Here is a 25,162-nt window from a genome sequence, read left to right on the forward strand (position 1 = left end):
CATAAGATGGGGATGAGGAGGAAAAAGGGAATTCTAAGCAGCCTCAATTTGTTCAGTGAAGTGTGAGGCAAAGTCATCAAATTAGAGTATGTAGAGACAGGTACCATGGAATGCTTGAAGAGAGGCAAAATAGTTTTTAAAAAAAGTTGATTAATTAAAAAAAAAACCACCTGACAATTATAGTTATTCAAAAGTGAATTGGACTTCTTCCAGAAGTAATAGGTTTCCCTTCACTGAAAGTTTTCAAACCAAAGTTAATTGATCATTTGTCAAGAATAAAAATGGATTTTCTAAACTGTATTAGGAAGACCTCTGACATTCCTCCCAACCCTAAGTCTATGACATGAATAGCAATTATTCTACTGCTCTGTAACTCAATGATATCTAAAGCTAAATAAAGTATGCTACAACACTCTCCCTAGGCCAGACCAAGGTAGCCTTAAATTGAATTTTTAATTCATGTCTATTTTGAATGGTATTTTTAAAATCTCTTACCATCACTTTCTATGTGTGCCTACCTTTAATCTTTGATGGAATTAGGAACCAAATAACCAGACTTATTAGGCAAAAAGGAAAAGGAACAATCTCTTAGTCAGGGCCCTAGGGGCTCTCCTTGGAGAGAAAAATATGAGCTTTAATGCATGGACTTTGCAACATCTGTTTTAGCTATGGAGGGGTCTTTTTTCCTTACTTACACAGTCTCAGTTTTCTCTGAAGAATTGCCTTCCCATTTGGAGGGGTGTTACTGTAAAAGTAAGTGTGTCACTAAACCTCCTTACTGAAGCACTCCCTTTGCTTCAATCTATGATCTGTTATATAGAAAATGGACTGACTATTCTTCAGGAATATTAATAGTGAATAGTATTTTGTTGACCAAATATTACATAAATGCATCTTGTACATGTAAGAAAATTCTGCCATTTGCCAGATGGATGAAAAATCTCCACTGCCCCCCTTCTCTCTTTCTCTCTCTCTCTCTTACACACACACACACACACACAAGAACATACATACACACACATACATACATACATATATATACATATATATATATATATATATAATATATATATATATATATATATATATATATATATATATATATATATATCTTTTATTGGTTTTCTCACCATAACCCTTATTTACCTTCTGTTGTTCCTTTGGGATGAAGGCGTTTATTGAGTTCTTCCAGTTTGTTCTTCAGAAGCAAAACCCAAGGGGGAAAAAATAGCAAAAACAAAATCACAATGTCAGAAGCCCTCTTTCTTGTACCCCACCCCCACATTTGGATCCTAGTAACAAGAAAAGATGGGATAAGGGAAAAAAACACCACTAATTTCCCACTTTTGTAAAGATACACTTTAGAGACTAAATTCAAAAACTGCATTAAATTCTAAAAAAAAAAAAATACACCAGAAACCCTAAGAGAATAGGTTTTTCTTCCTTCTTAAAATATGTACTTATATTTCAATGCCCATTTTCTTTTTTTTATTATAGCTTTTTATTGACAGAACATATGCATGGGTAATTTTTCAACATTGACCCTTGCAAACACTTCTGATCCAACTTTTCCCTTTCTTCCCTTCATCCCCTCCCCTAGATGGCAGGCAGTTTCATACATGTTAAACCTAATGTCAACTTTCACCTGACATAAACTGATTGTCATAGGAATCAATGGAGGAATCATTTTTGATAATCAATAATAATGATAATAATAGTGTCTCTTGGAGAAATCCAGCCACATGAATACATTTAACCAATTGTGTTTGACTAAGAAGTAGAAAAAACTTCTCTGTTCCCTGAAGGGGCCTAGAGTTAATTCAGAGAACCAAGATAATTTAAAATAAGTGGAACTTCTAAGTTTTTTTAGAGAAAGAGGAATAGGAGGAACGAAGAGGAAATTGCCTTATAATGGATCATGTTTTTCATTTCAATAATTAGTTAACGTCCTCCAACTACTCTATTTTCTATCTCCTCTTTGTGTTTGGTCTTCCCCACTAGATTGTAAACCCTTTGAAAGTAAGGAACATCTTGTTTTCTTGTATTCTTTCACTTAGCACAATCTGTGGCTAATAGTAAGCCCTTAATAAATCCATTCAACAAAGTTCCATCCCTCAGGGCAAATTCTGAGATGAACCTATCTTCTACTGAAATCAGCAAAAGATGCTATAATGAGAATTAAGATTTCCCATCATCCATTGTTTTAAGCAAAACTCTTGTCTAATAAACTTCTATATGTTTTGCCTCTCCCTTTTAGAAATGTGAGCTTCTTGAAAACAAGAACTTTATTTTTCCATGGGGTTTGCACATACTTAACAAACATTTTTTCCATTCATTCTCCCTTTGACAATACCTTATCATCACATGTACATCCCAAGTCAAAATCAGAGTGAAGATACAGAGCCCCAGGATAGAGGGGTCTTGTAACTTCATCAGGCATGGTTGGCCTGTATATATTAGTGCGCAGGAGATGATTCAAACTTCCATGTGTCCCATTATTAGGGGCTGGCCTGAGTCCCAGGAGATCTGATGAAAAGAAGGAGAATAGGATCAGTTGTTTAACAAATGCATCAAAATGGTATTCATTCTAGTGTGCACTGAAAGGCAGACACAAACATATATATATATATACACATACAAATACATGTGTGTATATGTATACCTATACATATGCAGGTATTTTTTTTCACTCCATTTAAAGGACATAATTAACTTTAAGCATCTTTTGCTGGGAAGAGAAATTCAATAAAAGGTAGGTTCATCTCCACCCTTGCAGGATGAAATTTTGTTGAATAGATAAGCATGTATTAAGGGCTTAATGAAAGTCAAAAATTGTGCCAAATGAAGGAATAAAAATACAAGAAACAAAATGTTCCTTACTTGACTCTGATTCTTTTAATTTAATGAAATAAGAAATATAATTGTTTCCTCTCCACCATCATAAGCTATGAAAATGCCTAGGACCAGCAATTTGAAATAGCCAAATTTATTAGCATGGTCATAAAAGATGATACTGCATAAAGAACTGTGCCTGGTGTTAATCTGAGCTCAATCCTGCCTGTTGCTATCAAAGTAAAAATTCAAGAAGCTAAATGGAACTGTCAGCTTGCAAACATTTTGCACATGTATAGGGCCTTTCATCCAAAGTTCTTAAAAGAGATCCATGATTAATAAATAACTTTAGAGTCCCTGGGAGTCCTCTGCTCTGATCGACTCTGCAGGGGTGCTGGCTTCATTGCTTACTAGCATGATAAACAAGCCCAATTTCATCGTGAGAGAATCTTTGCCAAGTGGCACACAGTGACTCCCCTAAGGTGAAAGACAGAGTTGGGAAGAGTACCCAGGAGTCCCGACTTGTGGGCTCCTCCTCTAACCACCAGACTGGCAATTCCTCATTGCCCTCTCCCCCTCAGGAAAGAAAAGTTGTCCTCAAGCAGTAATTAAAAGCTTGATGGGGGTGAAAAAGGAACACATAAATAGCTGGACTGGCTCAGGGAGTTGGCACAATTATAACTGAGCTGTAAAGGTGGCACTGGGAGGTAGGGGGAGCATCTCTATGTGGACCCTTACTTCACGAGGTCAGAGAGACTGGGTGTGTCAAACTGTAATGCTATGTTTCATCCCCAGGAGGCTGCCAAGAGTAACACTATGAATGGTCACCATTAGTCAACTGCTGGGAAGAAACAAAGAAGTCTTAGAGGAAGATGAGTAGTTTGCCCCTCAAGCCAAGGAGAAAGCCTGTGGCATTCATGGCATAGGAGAGAGGGAAGAAATGGCACTGATGGTAGGGGAGGCAAATTATCAAAGGAAGAACTTTAGTAACAACTTACCACACATGACATTGTAAAGTTCAATGTTTTCAAATGGAGGCACTTTGGTCTTGTACTTAAATGTTGGACCGTAACCTACAAAAACAGTCTTCCAGAAGAAAAGGAGAAGAAAAACAATTAAGAATAATTGCTATTTGGAAATGAATGAGCTAAAGCTTTTCCTACTATTCTCACCCTGGCCTAGAAATTTCAATTCCACCCAGAAAAACAAATAAAGCATGGTGAGATAATGTTGGTCCTGGCTCATACCTGCATGCTATTGACCTTGTTGTCAAATCCATGATCTCCCTGGAAAAAGCATTTTCCTGTTTGTTTCTTATAGACATCCACGGATTTCCTACATTAAAACAATCTTATCAGTCAGGGATTCTCATGGAATTTTGAGATTATTTTTCAAAATGCAAGTATAGTATATCAAGGGATATGGGGGTAAGAAGGAGAAATGAATTTTTTTTCCAAGGGAAAATAAACCATTTTCTACTTGTATACTGCTATCAATCATTGTGAATCCCATAAAGTACTGCTAACTACCCATACCTACCTCTAAGATGTGACACAGCAACTGTCTAAAAAGATATTGAAAGGAAACACAAACTCATTCACTTAGGATGAGAATAGAACAACTAGGAAAATTAGAAAAAAAAATCTTTGAACCAATTGTTCTTTTGAGACCACAGGTTATATCTCTTTACATGTTATTTCCACCTCTCTACATCTCTATCAGAACATAAACTCCATGAGGATAGGAATTGTGTTTTGCCTTTTATGTTTAGACATGTAATAAATGTTGTTTTGGTTTACATTGGATTTTTAGTGCTTTGCTGTATCCTAAATTATGCAACCACTGGTATTTTTTCAAGATATCAAGTTTCCCAAAAAACTTTCAGTTGTGATTTCAAAGCATCATTTTATCCCATTTTAGATGAAAAAATGTAATGCTGACTTTATATATATATATCATATCTCAGGAAATAAAATAAAATCTAAGACCTTTTTCTTCCTATCCAGGGTTTCATTCAAGACACCATTCTGCCTAGACTCTAGACAAAGGTTTATATAACCTTTTTTATGTCAAATACCTCTTTTGCAATCTGGTGAAAGTTACACCCTTTCTAAGGGCAATTATTTCATTTTAAAAATACATAATATTACAAAGGAACTCAAAAACCAAATGTAATTTTCTCATGCAAGTATATGGATCCTCTGGGGTCTGTGATCTAAGGTTAAGAACACCTCACCTAGGATCAACCTAGTAAATGAAACTAGTGGTTCCCTCCTTCCAAATCTTTGTGCAAGTTGGCTTATGCTTCCCTCTTTACCTCATCCTTTTTGGATTATCTAGGTTTGTTCAAAAGTCAACTCATATAATTCTTTTTAAGGAAAGTCTTCCTATTCCCCTTGGTGTATTCTTCCTCCTCACATTATCTTGTATTGCATTTGCTTATATGTTTATATTTTGTATCTCCTGGTAGAACCTATGTTTCTAGAGAATAGAGGCTGTTGTTTGTTTATTTTGGTCTACTTTTATTACCTCATCATCTGACCCAGATGTACACATAGTAGGCTCTTAAAATGCTTACTCAGTTGTGGTTTGCCTCCTATTATAGATGTCTAAGTGTTTTAAGAGGTACCAAGAAGATAACAGTAAAACTTCTAATTCTTTGCCCAGAATTGCCCAGTGATAGAACTGATGACATCCCCTAAGATTCCACATCCACCATTGTTACATGTCTACTTGGCTCTTTCCTAAATAGGAATGAGGAAATGACAGAGCTTAGAGCCAATACAACTGGTGCAATGTGGATGTGCTAGGCTTCAGGAGGAAAGATACAAAGTAAGAATGGTTCTACAGAAGCTTGCTCTAAAGCCACAGACTACTGATATCTATAGAGGTCCAGAATAAATACATATTATTCAGAGAAGAAATGGGTAGAAGAGGAAAGAAAGCAAGAGAGGGAAAAAAAGAAAAAAAAATAAGTAAAATCATCAGGTCACCTTTGGGGTGATATTCATCACCATCTCCAGGTATATGTGTTTAACCTGCCATTTCAGAATTATAAATATGATGTTTATTTATCAGGAAATATATATAATTTAAAATTTCATGCCATCCTCTAGCATACTTTATTAGATATACTGGGACCAGGGCTGGGAGTTGGAGGGGAAAGGGGAAGTATTATCTAGTCTCACACCTTCACAAGGGACCAAAGGTAAAATGATAATTTAGGGAATGAAACAAAGGCTTCATTGTCAAGAAAGCAAAACCCCTAATTCAACATAAGAAATAGGAAGTGCTACATGCAGTAATATCCCTCAATCTACCTTTCCTGTGGCAATAAGAATCACTTTGCTAAAACATTTTTCTTTATTGACCCAACAATTATTTTCTGAGTAATCCCAGAGACATAATGCCTAGAAAACCAACTTCACAGTCAGAAAGATCTGGATTCAAGTCTGACTTCTGCTACACATAATCTATGTGACTGAAAAAAATAACAACCCACTTAATATTTAATAATTTCAATAATATAGGCAGCTCACTAAGACTATAAGGTGCTGAACTATAGTGGTAATGTGTTTTCCCTATCAGGGAGCTTCCTATACCAATGAAATGTCAAGCTCTGTTCCTACAGGTGTAGCGATGAACTAGATTCTTCAGCAATAACAATGAATATATAGTTTTATCCTTTAAGGAACTTCATTTTAGTTGAGGAGATAAAAAGTCAATAGCTTTAAAATGTCACCATCAAATTAAAACTTTTGATTATGACTGGCATGTTGTTCACCATCTTTCCTGCCTGTTCCAGTGACCCTCTTCACTTCTTTTCTCATACTTGCATTCAGGCAAATTTACTTGCCTCAAACATCTGGTAATTTCTCTCCCCTCCAAGCTTTCATTTACAACAGAATATTTCCTCTCCCCACCCTCCCCAAGAACAGTCTCCCAGATCCTCTCAGCCAATCCTTGTTCCTCATTTCTTTGGTAACTCTTCCATAAAAATTCCCCAGAGTATTCTTACTGAGCCTCTATCCCTCCCATAGTGCCTGGCCTTCATCCATCCCCCACTAATAACTTCTACACACTTAACATTCATGTACATCTCTGCATAGTTATAACTATATGTTAATACTATTCTGCCATTTGTAATCCCACTCTCACCCGTGAGATTGTAAGCTTCTAAAAGGCAGGAAATTCATCTGCTTCCTTTGTTGCTACCAATGGCAACTAGTTGTGGGAGGCTCTACATACACAATGGGTGTTCAATAAATGTTGACTTATTCATTGAAGCATTGTGTGTGTGTGTGTGTGTGTGTGTGTGTGTTTCTTTTTTTAAGGAGGCCAAAGCTCTGCAAAAACAGCAACAGATGTTTTAAAATACCATAGAAAGTTGGAACTGGGAGGAGTGGAAAAATCCATATCTGTTTCAGCAGAAGATGCTGCTGGCAGGTTTGTGTGTAGATGGATAACCCTCTCAATGATTAACTCTTTGGAGGCTGTTAGAGCCAAAAGCAATGGATAATTTATTTGATATCAAATACCAACAGTGGCCAACTATTAACAAATCCTCAAAAAATAAAAATAAAAATTCAGATTCCTCTTTTTCTATTCTATAAAAATATTTTCTTTTTCCAAAGTTCTATGGATAAAAAAATCTCAGACCCATTTTAAAAAAATGGTGACCAAAAAAGAGAGATGCAAAGCATTAACAAAAAGTCCTGAAGTACTCTATAAATACTATAGGTCAAAGTTTGGTCTTTCAACTCAGACTGAATCAACCCAGTTTGCTAGAACAAATTTCTGGCACTTCTTTTGATTAGAAAAAATCTCAGAGAAATGCAAAGTCTAAAAAGGCAATGAAGAGAGGGAGAATATGAGAAAAAGAGAGGGCACATTGAGAGAAGAGATGGAGAAAGGGTAAGAGAGAGATGGAAGGATGAAGAGGGAGAGAGGAAAAGAACAGAGGAGAGAAAGTGGGGAAAGGAGATATAGAATAAAGGAGATGGGGATGGTACAGAAGAGAAAAAGAAAGAGGGAATGGGGGAAAGGAGATGAGGTAAAGAAAGAGAGGAAGATGAGAAGAGAGAGTGTAAAGGGAAAGGAAAGTGTGAAAGAAAAAAGGGAAAGAAATAGAAAGGGAGAGAAGTCAGAAAGAAAGGGAATGAAAATGAGGAAAAGGAAAACATTTCAACTGCCAATCTAACACATTTGGAATAGAATTCCTTCTAGGTAAAATTTTGTTTTCCTAATCTAGCTCCTTTTTCTAGTTAGTAACTTTCAAGAGCTTCAATTGCCCAAAAGTCAATAAGAAAGGAAGAGGGGGAAATAATAACTAAATTACCTCGCAACATGCCATCTTCTATCCACCAGCAGATGAATGTCCTCAATTCTTCTGTTATTAGCATAGTGTAGACGTTTGGGAAGGTTCTGTTTCAAGTAAGGTTTAAAATGCTGGTCTTGCTTTTTACACTGAAATGCAAGTGAGGGAGATGTGGATTTCATGGTATAAGTTATAGAATCATTAGTTGAACTGAAACTTCACTAAGAGCATGCCATGGATGAGTAAGAAATCTATGGACTTATTTACTCTAATCAGATTTTAAGCCACCCTAAAACAAGCAAGTTCAAAAAGTATTCTGATAAGTGTTTCTCAAATGATTTTGGCACTAGAACACTTTGGGGTTAAAAAGCATGAGTGCAACCCATTGATACAAATGGCAGATAAGATATCTCTTACAATTTTATGGGAGGATGGGGAAGGTTTGATGACAACCACCTCCTTTCAACAATTATTTCTTGAGCAAACCTGAAGGCAACTTTGGCCTTCATATCTAAAATATCTAAAAAGCCCACTTTACAGGCAGAAAGATCTGGATTCAAGTGTGACTTCTACTACATATAGTCTATGTGACTCTGAAAAAAATAATTTAACCCATTTCATATTTAATAATTTCAATAATTTAGGCAACATTCTAAGACTCTCAAACTATCTTCTCTTGAAGTATCAGCTCTTACAGAGCTAGTATGGGTGGTAGATATGAGTCTAGTGAGGTGGACATTCCTTCAGAATCATGCATCTAGTATATTTTCTTGATTTCAAGACCCAGCTCTATGCCCACTGTGCAACAAATGCATCCCCCTTAGCTTATACCTTTCCATTATGAGTCAGGTGATATTGGCTCAAAAAAACTTAATTATAAACTTCATGTTGGGACAGACATTTCTCATAGCTTTTTGTGCCATTCAGTGTTTGTTGATCTGAAAGGTTTTATGACCTTCTGGACCATGGGCAGGTGGAGGGTGCCATTGATTACCTATTAGTCACTGATATCTATATTAAAGCTACATTAGAAATTTCTTCACCATTAGCTTAATATAATGCCATTAGGGGAAAAAATTATTCAGATCTTTACTAAAAGAATTAGTTGTCATAAGACGATAAAATAGCCAATTTCATTTTTTTCATTTGCTATACACATATCTGGCTCAAATGCAAAGATGACATGATTTCAAGAAAATCAAAAATCTTCAATATTTACACAAAAAGAATATTTCCCAAAGGAAAAAAAGTATTAATTTTAAAAGTTGTTTCACAAGAAAAGAAATCATAAACTTTTTTCAAGTCAATTACTTTGGAACACTGTTGTCAAACTCAAGTAGAAATAAAAGAGCAATAATCTATGGATTATCCTTGAAGGTCATATATTGATTGTTTTAAAATATAATATTCTCTTTGTTTGTTTGTTTGTTTGTTTTGCTAAATATTTCCCAATTACTTTTTAATCTGATTTAGGCCATACTTGGGAGAGTGATGTGTCATGGTTGCATGTTTGAAACCTCTGTTTTGGAGTAAATATACATTATTACATGTATATATGTAGATATATGTGTGTATGTATGTTCATTTTTTAATTTATTTACTGGGTTAAGAAGAGATGGAAAAGGGAATATTTTGGAGTAGAAGCAAATATTTGTTTTATTGTGAATGATTACTTTATATTTCTAATGGATGAAGCAAATAAATTTACTTGGTTCAGGCTGTTGCCAAGACTCTTGTGAAGCCTCCAGCTGCCCATGATCCAGGAGGTCATAAAACCTTTCAGATCAACAAACACTGAATGGCATGGAAAGCTATGAGAAATGTCTGTCCCAATACATGAAATGAACATAAGAAATCCACCTAAAGAACAGTAGTCTACAAATCATAGATACTCACAGTGAGATTGGCAATAATAGTTCGGGGATCATCTGTTTAAGAGAAAAAGGAAAGAGATATCTTTAAAATATCACATAATTACTACTGGAGAAAAAAACATGACAGTATGCCCCCCCCGTTCTCTTCAGAAATTTTTTTTTCCTTTGATGCTACAGTGAAACAGAAATAAAATATTACATATGTATATGTACACATATACACACACATATATACACATACAATTTCCTCTGTTTATAGTTATTCCTTTTACATTATCAGAATAGGGGAGGAGCATCAACCCCACCCTCCCTGATCTGGAAATTCCATGTGAAAATGTTTGGCACTCTCTTCATATCAGAGAAGAAGCCTGAATTATCATGGTATTGCTGTTATACAATATTATACACATATTGTATGCATTTCTGAGTTCCTAGGCTTTTTCTGTGCCATCTGCTGTCATCTAGGATTCTACAAAACTCCCCCAGAATTACCATTTAATTTCTTACACTGACCCACAATATATCACAGTGGGGATGTGGAAAGTCTCAATGTGGAAGGGATAACTGCAGTAATTCAAAAGGAAGTTAAGGTGAAGGAATGAGGCAAATCCTAAAGTAAGAAATTTTTTTTTAAATTTCATAGAGGCAAATATCTCATTGTTGGTACACAAATTAACACCTTCTCAGTGCTGATACACAACAACAAACATTTCCCCCAAACTAGAACTGAGAAGAAAATCTTACAAGCTCTGATATCCTGGACAAATCACATATCTGAATCTTAGTTTCATTTTTTTGGGAACTGGGGTTGCTTTGAATTATCCACCTTAAAGAAAATTATCCAACTTAAAGAGAAGATAGAACTTTGCAGAATATACAATATTTTCTAAATGGGAGCTCTCCTATATGCTTAAGGAGTCATACACAACTCAATTCATATTAGAAAGTAGATCTGACAGAATTTTAAAAATATGATTTCATAATGATTTGTATTTCTTTAAAACAGACTATACTTTGTTCATTTCAAAGGTGAGGGGTTTTTTAATCCATTAAAGTTAATGCTGAAAACAAAGCTTCTTTTTTTTTTCCAATAACACTGGATCTAATTATAGATTTCATACACATACACCATCCTCTTTTATTTTCACTATCATTAAACATGATGCTAGCCAAGACCATAAACTTATCCTGGAAAACACTCAATGATGTAATAAAGGTTGTTTATAAAGTGAACAAAGAGTTTGGGGCTTTAGAGTTCTTCTTGTATGTTGGCTTTCCCCCCTTTAAAATGACTTAGAGTCTTAGGATAATACATATAAAAACTAGAAGATACTTTGGAGGTCATAAAGTTCAACCTTTTTATTTTACAGATAAGAAAACTAAGGCATCATTTTGGCTAAATGATTTGCCCAGGTCAGCACAAATATTAAGTCTCAAGCAAAATCTGAAGTTGTCTTCCAGATTCTAAATCCAGTGTTTAACCCACTAAACTATACTCTTAGTACAAGAAATTCAAATATTTGGGGCCAAAAATGCCCTTCATTTATCAATTTCTAAATACTCAGGATTATTCTGTAAACCTTGAGCCCCACGGCCATGAGATGCTGAAGTACAATTTTCACACAATAAAATTCATGCCACTTTTAATTGACACTAGATTATGAAAAAAAAGTTTCCTTTAACTTTCAACTGTTCTTTTGAGATATTTCTGTCTTTTTTTTAAGAGGGAAAATTTAAAGCCTTAATTGTGTTAATTTGGGTGGCCTCAATATACCAGATTCTATCTAATAGCTAAAGGAGACTAAAAACTAAAATTAATGCCATTGTTCAGAATTAGAACTCCTGAACTTCTATGAAATCAAAAGACCAAGGACCCCTTTAGAATGGCTGATCTATATATGAGTGAAATAAACTACCATATATACCAGTGTGATCTCTGGGACATCAATTTATCAAAGTTCATTCTTAGAAAACACATCTCCCCAGCTATTCAACCTTAGAGGAAGATCTTTCATGCTACAATGATAAGATAAGAATATCCATGACAGAAAAGATTATCCATGAATGCTCTTCTCTCTAGGAGACATTAGACAAAAATTTAGTTTCAAACTATGCTTTGAGAGAGAAAGAGGAGCACACTGGATACCTGAAATGTTTTTAGGGAAGCTAGGAAGAGGGACAAAAAGTAGAGGCAGAAGATAGACAACTTTTTTAGTGCTTAGTCTTAGTCCCTGTTCCCTGTTACATGATAAACTCCCTTTTCAGAATCACAGAACTAGAATTTAAAAGGACTTTAGAGGTCACTCATCTGACTCCCTCATCTTACAGATAAGAAAAGCTAACACAAAGACCCAAAAGGGATACCTGACTAGCCCAACATGGCACAGGTAGTCAAGTACTAGAGTCAAGATTTGAACCCAGGCCTTATGACTCCAAATCAAAAGTTCTTTACAATGCATATCCCTTCCTCCTCCTCTTTCCCACAATCTATTCCTACTCCATTCATTTGCTGTTTTTTGATGGATGTATGTTTTGCTGTTGTTGTTGGGAAAGAATCTTCTCTAAAGTCTATAAAGATCTCAATGTCTATCTTTTATAGGTTCTTTTTTTTTTTTTTTTTTTTTTTTTGGTGAGGCATTTGGGATTAAGTGACCTGCTTAGAGTCACACAGCTAGTATTAAGTGTCTGAGGATGGATTTGAACTTGGATCCTCCTGACTCCACAGTTAGTGCTCTATCTACTGCATCATTTAGCTGCCCCTTTCTAACTTCTTATTATTTTAAAATGTCTATCTTTTCTAAATGGACCATTTCTACAAATAAACAAAATGCCAACTTTAAAAGTCTTCAGTAAGGGAGGAATCATCCAAAATCCCCTGGAGCCTACAAGTTTAAAAGTTTTGTCTGACTGTAACGTTTCCCATCCTGAAAGCTGTAACTTAAGTGGCATGGTGAGTCATGATCATTTTCCCGTTACTCCTCATCTTCAAAACAGCCACCACTTCCCCAGGCATTAATGGGTTTTCCTTCTGGCCTTTGCCAACCAGTTTTACATGGATCAGAAGCTGATTTCTGACCAGACTGGAGGGATCTAAAATTTCAGCAAGAAGGGTCTGTTAAGTCTATAAAGCGCTTTAGACTCACTTTGGTGGGAAAGTCAGGGAGGGGAAAGGTTTATCAATAAGTTATTAATTCTTTTGCTACAGGGAATGGTTATCTGGTGAGGAGGGTTAGGAGAGGGTTGACAAATTAAAACCTGAAAGCTGGAAAGAAACTTAGCTGTAACTGAATCAAATCCTCTAATTTTAAAGATAAGGAAAACAAGGCAGTTAATTGACTTGCTCAGGATCATATAGTTATAAGTGTTTGAGGAAGAATTAGAACTCAGGTCTTAAGACAAATATGGAACTATATTTAAAATGATTGAATATATAACCTATATCTTATTGCTTGCTGTCTTGGGGAGAAGGGAAGGGAAAGAGGGAGAAAAAATTCGGAACTCAAAATTTTATAAAAATGAATGCTGAATACTATCTTTAAATATAGTTGAAAAATTAAAAATTGATTGAAAAAAAAAGCCAGGGTTTCCTAATTCCTAGCCCAGCATTCTATCCACTACCCACCTAAAGGAGAAAGAAACACTGTATTTGGAAATAATGATGTTGTAAAAACACAAGATAACTAATTTATAAAATTTGAAGTAGTAATTAATTATAGTTGCTCAGAAGAAAAGAGTCCTCCAGAATATTAGCTACAAGATAACCATGTCTTAAATGCCAACTCACATTTTGCATTATTATTAGACTTAGGACGAATTCTTCCCAGGGCTCCAGGCACTAAAATAATATCATCTACATTGGTCAGATAGGAGCTCAAGAACTCTGTCCTTTCACATGTGACATCCTCCATTCCTGCAAAAAGAAAGGGGAAAAAATGTTAGGGAGACAAGTAAGGTGCAAATTTAAATTGTACTATGGACTTATAAACATAGCTTATTCAAGAATCTTAAGAGTTCTTTCCAAACCACTTATTGGGAAGGAGGGGAAAGGGAAGCAAAGGGTATTGGACAAAATAGTTTCTTAATTTAAAAATACTGATTTCTGTTCCATAGAATCAGATTTTCTTAAGCAACAATGTCTCTGCTCATATTTGAATGTTTAAAAAAAAGAATCATCCTTCAATCATCATTACAGGTCAAACAACCAAGTGGGGGAGTGGGGTGGGGAAGAGACAGAAAGAAATAATTATTCCAATTCCATGATAAAAACCAGCTGACACTGATGCTACTTCTGTAGTCTAAGAAAGACCTATTTTTTTTTTATCCAAATTACTATAAAAATTTCCTGATACTGAGGCAGGAAGGGGGATGGGAGGAGGAATCAAAAAAGGGGCAAGGAGAGAAATAACTAAAAGACATAGTTCTGTGTGTTTTTTACAAAATGTCCCTTTTAAATTATCTCTCAAACATAACTCCTGCTTTGCGTATATGTAATCACCAAACAACTAAGTGTCTCAGTAGGTGGCCTTGGATATTACTGACAAAATAATGTTGACAGAACAAAACAAGGGAAAAAAAAAGCCTACTCCAGACCAAATGAGCTGAGAGCTGCTTCTCTAATTGTAGAACAGAGTAACTGTTCCAGCAAGGTTGTAAACAGTGTAATAAGAACAGAGAACTGGCAACTGTAGTTAAGAGAGAAGGTAAATTTGCTGAAAGGAGAGGAGACAAAACTTATTTCATGTTTTGCCCTTAACTGTTGTCTGTTGTCATCATACACAGGTATATGTATTGGCACATATGTATGTGTGTGTATATATATATGTATGTATGTATGTAAATATATATACATACATACATATATATGTATGTATATGTATATATATATATATATATATATATATATACATATACATACTGATAACAGTCAAGCGAATTCTCCCCAGAAGAAAGAGGAGGAAATTGGTGCACATATTCATTGTTAGATATAGATAGATATAGATATAGTTATATTTATAGATATGATAGACATAGATCATGACATTGAGATACAAACTTAAATGTGGCAAGAAGACAACCAGTAAGTAGGCTAGTAGGACTAGAAAGTGTGCCCTAGTTGGAAAAAACTATGCATGCTTATCCTAAGAAAAGATAACTTAAGAAAACTATAATGAATAGAGCACTGAATACAGGGTTAATAAGACCTGAGTATAAATCCAGTCTAAGACAATCACAAATTGATTGACTCTGGGACAAGTAATTTAGTCTCTGTCTGCCTCAGTTTCTGCATCTTAAATTGAAATTAATAACAGCACCTATTTCCCAGGGTGGTTGTGATGGTTAAATGAAATAATATATGTAAGGCAATTTGCAAACCTAAAAGCATTACACAAATGTGAACTATTTAAGTATCTGAAGAACAATCATATGGAAGAGGGATTCACTTTGTTGCACTTGATCAGAGGAAAGAACAAGAAGTAGGTTTGGAAAGAGCTGGATAGCAGAGTTAGACTTGGAAAAAGTGTTTAGCAAGCTATCTGGCACATAATGGAGACTATGTAGATGCTTATTCTCTTCCCTACTCATATAAAGAAATGTTTCCCCTGATTAGAGCTATCCAAAACTGAAATGTCCAGACTCAGGAGGTAATAGTTTTCCCATCATTTGAGATCAGACATAAATAGAAAAATTATTTCCATAGTTTTTGGTTGAGGGAATTCTTGTTCAGGTAAGGACTGGACTAGATTATTTCTAAGCTCCCATTTTATTCTGATTCCCCAATTATCTTCCATAAGCCATAAACATGAAATTGATATAAAGGACATAATAAGAGGACATGTAGTTTATTTTGATGAATTAAATTCATGACTGAAAGAAACTTCATTTAGGGAACTGAAAGAATAGATAACTGTAACTAAGGAAGTAGATCATTTGCTGAACCCAAGTATAATTCTTTGTTTAGTTTTGCTGTTCCTGTTTAGTTGTTTAATCTTGTCTGACTTTTCATGACCCCATTTGGGTTTTATTGGCAAAGACATTGGTGTGGTTTTCATTTACTTCTCCTGCTCATTTAACATATGAGGAAACTGAGGCAAACAACATTAAGTCACTTGTCCAGAGACATACAGATATAGTCTGAGGTCAAATTTAAATTTGGGTCCTCTTGACTTGAGGCCTGAAATTCTATCCACTGTAGCTTACCATTTAATTTAATTTTATGTAATTTATACAATATGTTATTTAATATATTTTATATAATATAATTTATGTAAAATGTTATATTTTATAATTTATATAATTGTATTTTATATTTGGCCCAACATTCAAATATGATAGCTATTAACTCCACATCATTTATAATTTGCAGATTTGACAAGCATATTACTCCATGCTTTAGTTCAAGTAAGTCACTAGTTAAAAAAAAATAATAAATAAATAAATAACCCAGGACCTAGCATATGCCTTAATTGTGCTTCACTGGAGATTTCCTTCCAAACTGACATAGTCAATATTGACCATTTTTATGATCCAATATTTAAATAATTCCGAACTAACCTAAATGTACAACTGCTTAGCTAATTACATCATTTTAGTATTTTACATAAAGATAACATGAAAGACTTATTTAGATGCCTCGGTAAAGTCTAGATAAGTTATCTATAATCTCATGAGCTATCAGTCTAAATCACTGTTTCTTTACAGAAGAATTAAGATTAATTAATTAACACTACATTTTGATGAAGTTATCTTTGTGATCACTGCTTCCTTTTCTAGATGTTCACAAACCATCCCTTTTAAAAATAAGAATTTGGCCAAGAATCAAAGTCAAGGTCATTAGCTTATAGTTTATAGAAACCATTCTCTTCCCTTTTTGAAAACTGAAACATTTGTTCTTCTCCAGTCCTGCAGCCCTTTCCTATTCCCCATGACCTATTCAAGATCACTATCTTTATGTAATTTTATGCCATTTATGATTAAGAGAATTGCTTTGGGGAGAAGATTCTGGGAAGATCTCAGAGTAGGCTGATAAATTTCAAGCTCTCTCAAATCTGCCCCCCCCCCCCCCAAAAAAAAAAAAATAGAACAAATTTGTACTTCAGGGCAAACAATCAGGTGAAAAACCAAGATTTAGGGCAGGACAGGGATCCTCCTGATACAAACCTACAACATCTGAAGAAAGACCCAAGGCTGGGATTAAGCTGTCTGCAATGCAAACACCCCCAGGCTAACTCCATAGAAACTTTAAGTAGGGATCCCTGGAGCTATCTGGCTGTGGCTAGAGCCTCTGCAGGAATCCCAGAGACTTTCACCTCCTGGACTATTTGTCCTGAGGGGGGTTGAGTCCAGGAAGATTGAGCAAACCTTGGCTGATTTGGGAAGTAGACCCAGCTGCGCTGAGACTCGGCCCAGAGCAAGAAGGGACTTTCACCTTTCCTAGTGAAAGTAGAAGCAGCAGGACCAGGGCATTGGTGGCCATGGGCACTTGCAAGAAAGTGGAGCTCCTGGCTTGGGATTCCTGGTTAGAGGGGAGATGTGAAGCGAGACTTAAGACACCATCCTCCCACCCCCATGATTAGAGGTGCTTGCACTAATATCTCTTTGTTTAAAAAAAAAATGAACCAGCAAAGAAGAAAGAATCCCATCTTTGAAACATAATATGGGAACAGGGAAGATCTGGATTCATCTTCAGAGGAGGACATTTTAGTTAAAGGAAAAAAAAAAGCTTCTACTCCAAAGAATAATGAGAAATGGCTCCCTGCCCAGAGAGAATTTATAAAACTCAAAAAAGAATTCAAAAATCAAATGAGATACTTTGAGGAAAAAACAAAAGAAAAAAATCAAGAAAAACAAGATTATGAAAAAAAAAGTTAATCAATTTAAAAAGAAAGTAGAGTTTCAAAGATGAAAATAACTCTTTGAAAATTAGAATTGGACAAGAGGAAGCCAGCAAAACTATGAGAGACTAAAAAATAACAAAACATTATAAAGAATGAGAAAATACAATAGAATGTGAAACATTTCATAAGGAATATTTTTCATAAGAAAAACAACAGATCTGAATAGAATAGAAATAGAATAAGAATAGAAATATAAGAATAATTGAATTGACAGAAAGTTGTGACCAAAAAGAGAACCTTAATACAATAATTCAGAAAATAATCCTAGAAAATTGTCCTGGAATGATAGAACATGAGGAGAAAGTAGAAATAGAAAAAATCCACCAATTGCCATTTCAAAAAAATCCTTTGTGGAAAACACATAGGAATATTATTGCTAACTTGTGTCACCCCCAGAAATAAGAGAAAATTTTGCAAGAAACAAGAAAAAAAACAATTCAAATATATTGAAGCTACAATTAGAATTGTATAAGACTTAGCAGCAGATTCAATAAAAGACTGCAAATCTTGGGATCACGTTTACAGACAAGCAAAAGAACTAAGCCTAGAGCCAAAAATACCATACCCAGCAAAATTATCTAGAAATTTGAATGAGAAAACACAGACACTCAACCAAACTTGTAGATTTTCAGGACTTTCTACCAACCAAACCCGAATTTAACAGAAAATTTAACATATAAGAGACAATATAAAAGAGCAATTCTAAGGAACTCAACATAAACAAACTGTTTAAACATGGACAAATTATTTATTTTTTTTAATATAGGAAATGTATACTTTATGTTTAAGATTTACATCAACAATAGGATAAGCTCAAAAAAAAAGACTGGCAGAGTAAAGGTAAAAATTGTAATCATGTTATGCAGATAAGGTACAGAGGAAGAACAGAAACAGAAGCATTAAAGGTGGCAGGAGGGCTCATAGTTCTGAAAACCTACTCACATCAGAAATGTGTTCAATAGGCAACACTACAGATATACCATGAAGGATATAGCACCCTTGAAAATCTATAAAGAAATAAGGAGGAGAAGGATAGGTGGAAGGAGAAGCAAAGAATGAGGGAAGGAGGCAAGGGAAGCATCCCCTGGGTGTTAGGAGGTTAAATTATGTAGCAAAATGTAATGAAAGAGTCAGCAAGGATAGGAAAGACATGTGTGTGGAGGGGGTTTGTGTGTGTGAGTGTGTATATGTATGTATATATCTTCATATGTATCTATAAATATATTTTTTCTTAACTGTAGCTTGCTTAGAATGGGGGATGGATAAAAAAGAGATAAGTGTGTGTCTATGTGTGTGAGAATCTCTTTGAAGTGAAGATGGTAGAATGAGTCAGCATTTTTGCCTAGTTCACCCAACATACTTTCTCTACAACCACCAGAAAATATGCCAAACTGAATTCTGATATGGAAAACCAAGAAAAGGTCACAATGAATCATTCTTCCAGCTCAGAAAAGCTTAGAAAGATAGATAGATAAATATGCCAACACTGAGTTTGGGGCTGGCCAGAACAGAAGAAGCAGTGGTAGAGAGTGATAGTGTCCAGGGCTGGTACAATGAAAGGTGCCGAGATTGAAGATCAGGTCTGAATTTGTACATCAAACATGAGATTCAAAAGAAGCATAAAAAGGTAAACATGAGTAAGAAACCAGAAGGGACTAATTAAGGTTAAACTGTTTACATTTTTATACAAGGTAAGGACATGTAATGTCTCAGAACTTTAACATTACTAGGGCTCTCAGGGGGCGTGTAATTGGACAGAGGACCTGGATGTGATTCTACTAATCTAAGATGATCTCAAAAGGAGAGTCAACTGGTAAAGGAAAAAATGCACTGGGAAAGAGAGTAGGGAGAGGAAGATTGGGGAAAATTGGCTCAAATAAATGAACATACAAGGAAGAATTTATACAATAGAGAGGATAATGTGGGGCAAAGTATGAGAATTGTTTGAACCTAGTGGTCATCTGAACTAGTTCAAAGAAGGAGGAATTAACATATATTCACAGTGCATGGGTACAGGAATTTATCTTACCCAAGAGAGAAATAGGAAGAAAAGGGGATATGAGAAAATGAAGAAGGAATAAGAGAAAGAATAGATTAAAGGAAGGAGTGATCAGAAGAAAAATGGACAACAAGAGATGGGAAAAAAGAAAGACATACAGAAAGGAAAAAGGAAGAAAGAAAGATGCATAAGAAACTAGGATGGAGAAAAATCTATAATTGACAATCATAATTGTGAGTATAAACGTGATTAACTCACTCATAAAAATAGAAGATATTATGGATTAGAAACCAGAATTCAATAGTAGGTTGTTTACAAGAAACACACTTGAAACAGAAACTACACAGCTAAAATAAAGAGCTAGATACCATGCCTTAACTGAAGTAACAAAGGGGGTTTGGGGGGGGGGGAGGGTTGGCAAACATGAACTCAAAGAAAAAGCAAAAGAAGACCAAATTTAAAAAGAAAAATAAAGAAACTATATTTTAAAGTACTATAGACAATAAATTAATATCAATACTGAACACGTATGCACCAAATGGCATAGCATCCAAACTTTTAGTTAAATAACTTACAGGAAGAAACAGAGAACAAAAACTGTATCAATGGTAGATCTGAATTTTCCTTCTCATAACTAAATAACTCTAAGCATAAAATAAAGAAAAAAAGTTAAGGAGATGAATAGTTTTAGAAAAATTAAATATGATAGATTTCTGAAAACATTGAAGGGGAATACAAGCATTTTACTTTCTCAGCTACGCATGGTACCTACACAAAAACTGACCATGTATCAGAATATACAAAGCTTATAAACAAATTTAAAAAAAAAACAGAAATATTAAATGCATCTTTTTTTTCTGAAGATACTGCAATAAAATTACATTCAAATAGGAATATTAGAAACATGAATAAAAATTAATTGGGGACCAAATAATAAATTGTAATTAAAAATTTAAAAATTTATTGGAAATTAAAACTAAAGAATGTGTGAGTCAAAGAACAAATCATAGAACCAATCAACAATGCCATTAAAGTAATGAAAATGCAACCAAAAAAGTACTTAAGGGAAATTTTATATATCTAAATACCTATATCGATAAAAGAGAGAAAGAGATCAATAAATTAGCATATGTTAAAACAAAAACAATTTAAAACTCCCAATTAAATACCAGAATAGAAATCTTGTAAATACAAGGAGATTAAACTGAAAGAAAAAATCAAAATAAAACATTAAGCTAGTAAATAAAAGTAAGAACTAGACTTTTATTTATTAGGAATTTAATAAATTAGATAAAACATTGACTAATTTAATTTTTAAATAGGAAATTTACCAATTTTTACCATTTTGTCAATATAAAAATGAAAAATACAGATCCACAATTAAAGGAAAGGAATTCAAAGTGATTATGACAGCTATTTTGCCCAACTACATGTCAAAACTGACAATCTAAATGAAGTGTATGAATATTTACAAAAATATATATTGTCTTTAGGAATAACAGAAAATGATAGGGACAGATAGTTAATGTAGTAAATACAGCACCAGCCCTGAAGTCAGGAGGACCTAGTTCACATCTGACACTTAACACTCCTTGGCTGTGTGACTCTGGGTAAGTCACTTAACCCCTGTCTCAGAAAAAAGAAAAAAAAGAAAAAAAAGAAAAAGAAAAAGAAAAAGAAAGAAAGAAAGAAAAAGAAATGGCATACCTATGTTGGAAGAATCAATTTACAAAAATAAATGAAGTCTTTAAGGAAAAGAAAATCTAGGAGCAAATGATTTACAAGTGAATTCTATAAAAACATTCAATTAATATTATTACCAATAAAATACTGAGAGGAAAGGTAAAAAAGTCTTTCCAAAATCCTTCTATAACACAAATACATGGTCTTGATACATAACTCAGGGAGAGTCAAACCAGAGGAAAAAAAATATAGTCCAAATTCTCTAATGACTATAGATGCAACTATTTTAAATAAAATATTAGCAAAGAGATAAATAGCAATATACCACAAAGATTATACACTATGACCAGTCTGAGTTTATATTAGGATTATAGGACCAGTTCAATACAAAGAAAACTGTAAAGATAAATGGCTATATCAATAGCAAAAATCAAATGATTATTTCAATAAATGCAGGAGATGCTTTTGATAAAACATAATACCCATTCTGATAAAAAATAAATAAGTACTACAAAGCAGAGAAATAAAGACTTTTCCTTAAATTGATAAATAGTATTATCTAAAATCAAGAGAAACTATTAGTGAAAATGAATGGTGAAACAAGGTTGTGCATTATCATCAATACTATTTAATGTTTTACTAGAAATGCTTGCTATAGCAATATGACAAGAAAAAGAAATTAAAATAAGCATTGGGAATGAGAAAATAAAACTATCAGCATTTGCAGATGATATGATGCTTTATCTAGAAAACCCTAAAAAGTTACCTTTTTAAAAAAATTAATTGAAATAATTGACAGATTTATAAAACAATCCATTCCTCAATTGATAAATGGTCAAAAGATATGAACAGACAATTTCCAGATGAAGAAATTAAAGGCATTTCTAGTCGCATGGGGAAATGCTCTAAATCACTATAGATTAGAGAAATGTAAATTAAGATAACTCTGAGGTAGTACTTTATAGCTCTCAGATTGGGTAAAATGACAGGAAAAGATCATGATAAATGCTAAAGGGGATGTGGGAAAACTGGCACACTATACATTGTTAGTGAAGTTGTGAACTAATTCAACCACTGTTTAGAGCAATTTAGAACTATGCCCAAAGAGTTATCAAACTGTGCATACTTTTTGTCTCTTCTGGGCTTGTGTCCCAAAGAGATCATAAAAAGGAGACCAGAACCCACATATGCAAAAGTGTTCATAACAGTTCTTTTTGTAGTGGCAAGGAACTGGAAATTGAGTGGAGGTCCATCAGTTGGGGAATGGCTGAATAAGTTATGATATATGAAGGTAATGGAACATTATTGTTCTATAAGAAATGATCAGCTGGATGATTTCAGGCCTGGAGAGAACTACATGAACTGATGCTAAGTGAAGTGAGTAGAACCAAGAGAACATTATACACAGCAACAAGAAGATCATGTGAATAATCAACTATGATGGACTTGGCTCTTTTCAACAATGAGGTGATTCAAGGCAATTCCAATAGACTTGTGATGGAAAGAGCCATCTGAATCCAGAAAGAGAACTAGGGAAATTGAATATGGATCAAAGCATAGTATTTTCACCTTATTGTTTGTTGTTTGTTTGCTTTTTTGTTTTTTTCTTTCTTTAACCTTTTGATCTAATTTTTCTTGCACAGTATAACAAATATGGAGATATGTTTAGAAAATCAAACATATTGGGACAACTGGGTGGCACAGTAGACAGAGCACTAGCCTTGAAGTCAGAAGGACCTGAGTTCATATCTGGTCTCAGACAATTAACACTTCCTAGCTGTGTGATCCTTGGCAAGTCACATAACCCCAATTATCTCGGGGTGGGGTTGGGGGGAAGAGATAGAATCATAAACACAAAAGTAACTGAAAATTACAAACTGATCTAACCATGCTGGAAAGCAATTTAGAACTATGCCCAGAAGTGTACAAACTAATTAAAATGCACACTTATTAAAGTGTGCAAACCTTTGACCCAGTAATTCTGTTCCTGGAGTTATACCCTAAAAAGATCAAGGAAAGAAGAAAAGGATGCATATATACAAAATTATTTATATCAACTTTTTGTTCTGGCAAAAAATTTAAAACAGAGAATGCACATCACTTGAGGAATGGCTGGATAAGATATATTATATGAATGTGATAGAATATTGTTGTGCTATAAGAAATGTCAAAGGGGATAGTTTCAAAAAAATTGGGAATTGATGCAAAGTAAAGTGAGCAGAACCAGAACAATTTACACAGTAACAACAATATTGTCCAGATAATCAACTTTGAAAGACTCAGTAATTCTAATTACCATAATGATCTATTACAATTCCAAAGGACATATGAGAAAACATGCTATTCACCTCCAGATAGATAACTGATATTGAAGCATGGTTTTATCCTTATTTTTTTCTCTATATGGCTAATGGAGAAATTTCTTTTACAAGATTACAAATATTTGTAATAGGTTTTCTTTTACTTGCCTTTCCATTCAGTAGAAGTGGAAGAGAATTTGAAACAAACAAACAAAAAAAAAAAAAGAATAGAAAAATCAGAGTAAAAAGAAGGAGGGAAGGAGAAGGAAATGAAGAGAAAGAATAAATATCTCTGGGAAATTCAAAGATATTTAAATCATATCAACCAGACTGATTTACTGTCTTTTAGCCCAAAATATAATATGATAAATATTTTCTAAACAATTCCATAAAATATCATACAACCCTTTGTAAACAAAGGACAAAGATCTGGTAGGCAAGTCATAAATCAATATCTTATAGAATCCTTAGTTTAGAATTTTTGTAGAATGGACAGAGAGGGACAAGGCTAATTAGAATTGGCATGACTTTAATTTTATCCCTAAGTGCCTTTATCCAGCTAAAAGCCACCATTCTCAGAGAATGGAAGTTCTGTTATATGGTAGTATATTTGAATATAACTCTGTACATGTTAAATGGTGTATCTTCCAGGAAATGTTTGCCAAGCAAAATAATCAGGTCAAGCATGTAGTAAGAATGAGAGAAGATAGGCAGCTGCTGAGTACTAGATAGCACTGCAACAGCCTGAAAGGGTGCATTCCTAGTAAGAGACCTTGATTAAAGGGTATACCATAATGGATACATTGCCTATGGAGAATTTTACAGAGTCACAGAATTTTAGAGTTATAAAGGTTCCTTTCTATAACTCATACTTAGTAATAAGGACTCAGGGTCCCTTTCTACAACACATATGAAGTCAATATCCACTTTGTGACTCTAATATTTGACTATCTGATTAGTGGTCATGAAGTTTCAACTGGAAGATAACTAGTGAGAGGAAATCTACCATCTCCTGGATCAGTCCATTCCTGTTTTGTGCAGCTCTGATTATTAGGAAGTTTCTTTACTATTCTCTCCCCTTACCATTCTCCTCTCCAGCTAAAAACATCCCCTTTTCCTCCAACTGATGACCAGATAGCATGAAGTTTCATCATCCTAATTGTTCTGGATATTCTTCAACATATCAAAGTCCTCCCTAATCTGTGACATCCAGAACAGAGCATAATAATCCATATGTTGCTAACACATATTCAGAAGAAATA

General features: G+C 34.3%; 1 protein-coding gene across 3 annotated transcripts in view; it reads right to left on the reverse strand.

The window, feature by feature from the left end:
- The window catches only part of ENPP2 (ectonucleotide pyrophosphatase/phosphodiesterase 2), a 178,504-nt gene that overhangs the window by 37,837 nt on the left and 115,505 nt on the right, over window positions 1-25,162 (reverse strand). For all 3 annotated transcript variants that reach the window (XM_051971022.1, XM_051971021.1, XM_051971023.1), the window contains exons 13-19: window positions 13,808-13,933; window positions 10,046-10,077; window positions 8,171-8,298; window positions 4,080-4,167; window positions 3,831-3,918; window positions 2,354-2,526; window positions 1,147-1,198 (exon numbers count right to left, since the gene is read on the reverse strand). In XM_051971022.1, coding sequence (XP_051826982.1) covers window positions 1,147-1,198; window positions 2,354-2,526; window positions 3,831-3,918; window positions 4,080-4,167; window positions 8,171-8,298; window positions 10,046-10,077; window positions 13,808-13,933 — 687 coding nt within the window. The remainder of the gene's footprint in view (window positions 1-1,146; window positions 1,199-2,353; window positions 2,527-3,830; window positions 3,919-4,079; window positions 4,168-8,170; window positions 8,299-10,045; window positions 10,078-13,807; window positions 13,934-25,162) is intronic.

The sequence above is a fragment of the Antechinus flavipes genome, chromosome 1 (genome assembly GCF_016432865.1).
Source record: "Antechinus flavipes isolate AdamAnt ecotype Samford, QLD, Australia chromosome 1, AdamAnt_v2, whole genome shotgun sequence".
NCBI classification, from domain to species: domain Eukaryota; kingdom Metazoa; phylum Chordata; class Mammalia; order Dasyuromorphia; family Dasyuridae; genus Antechinus; species Antechinus flavipes.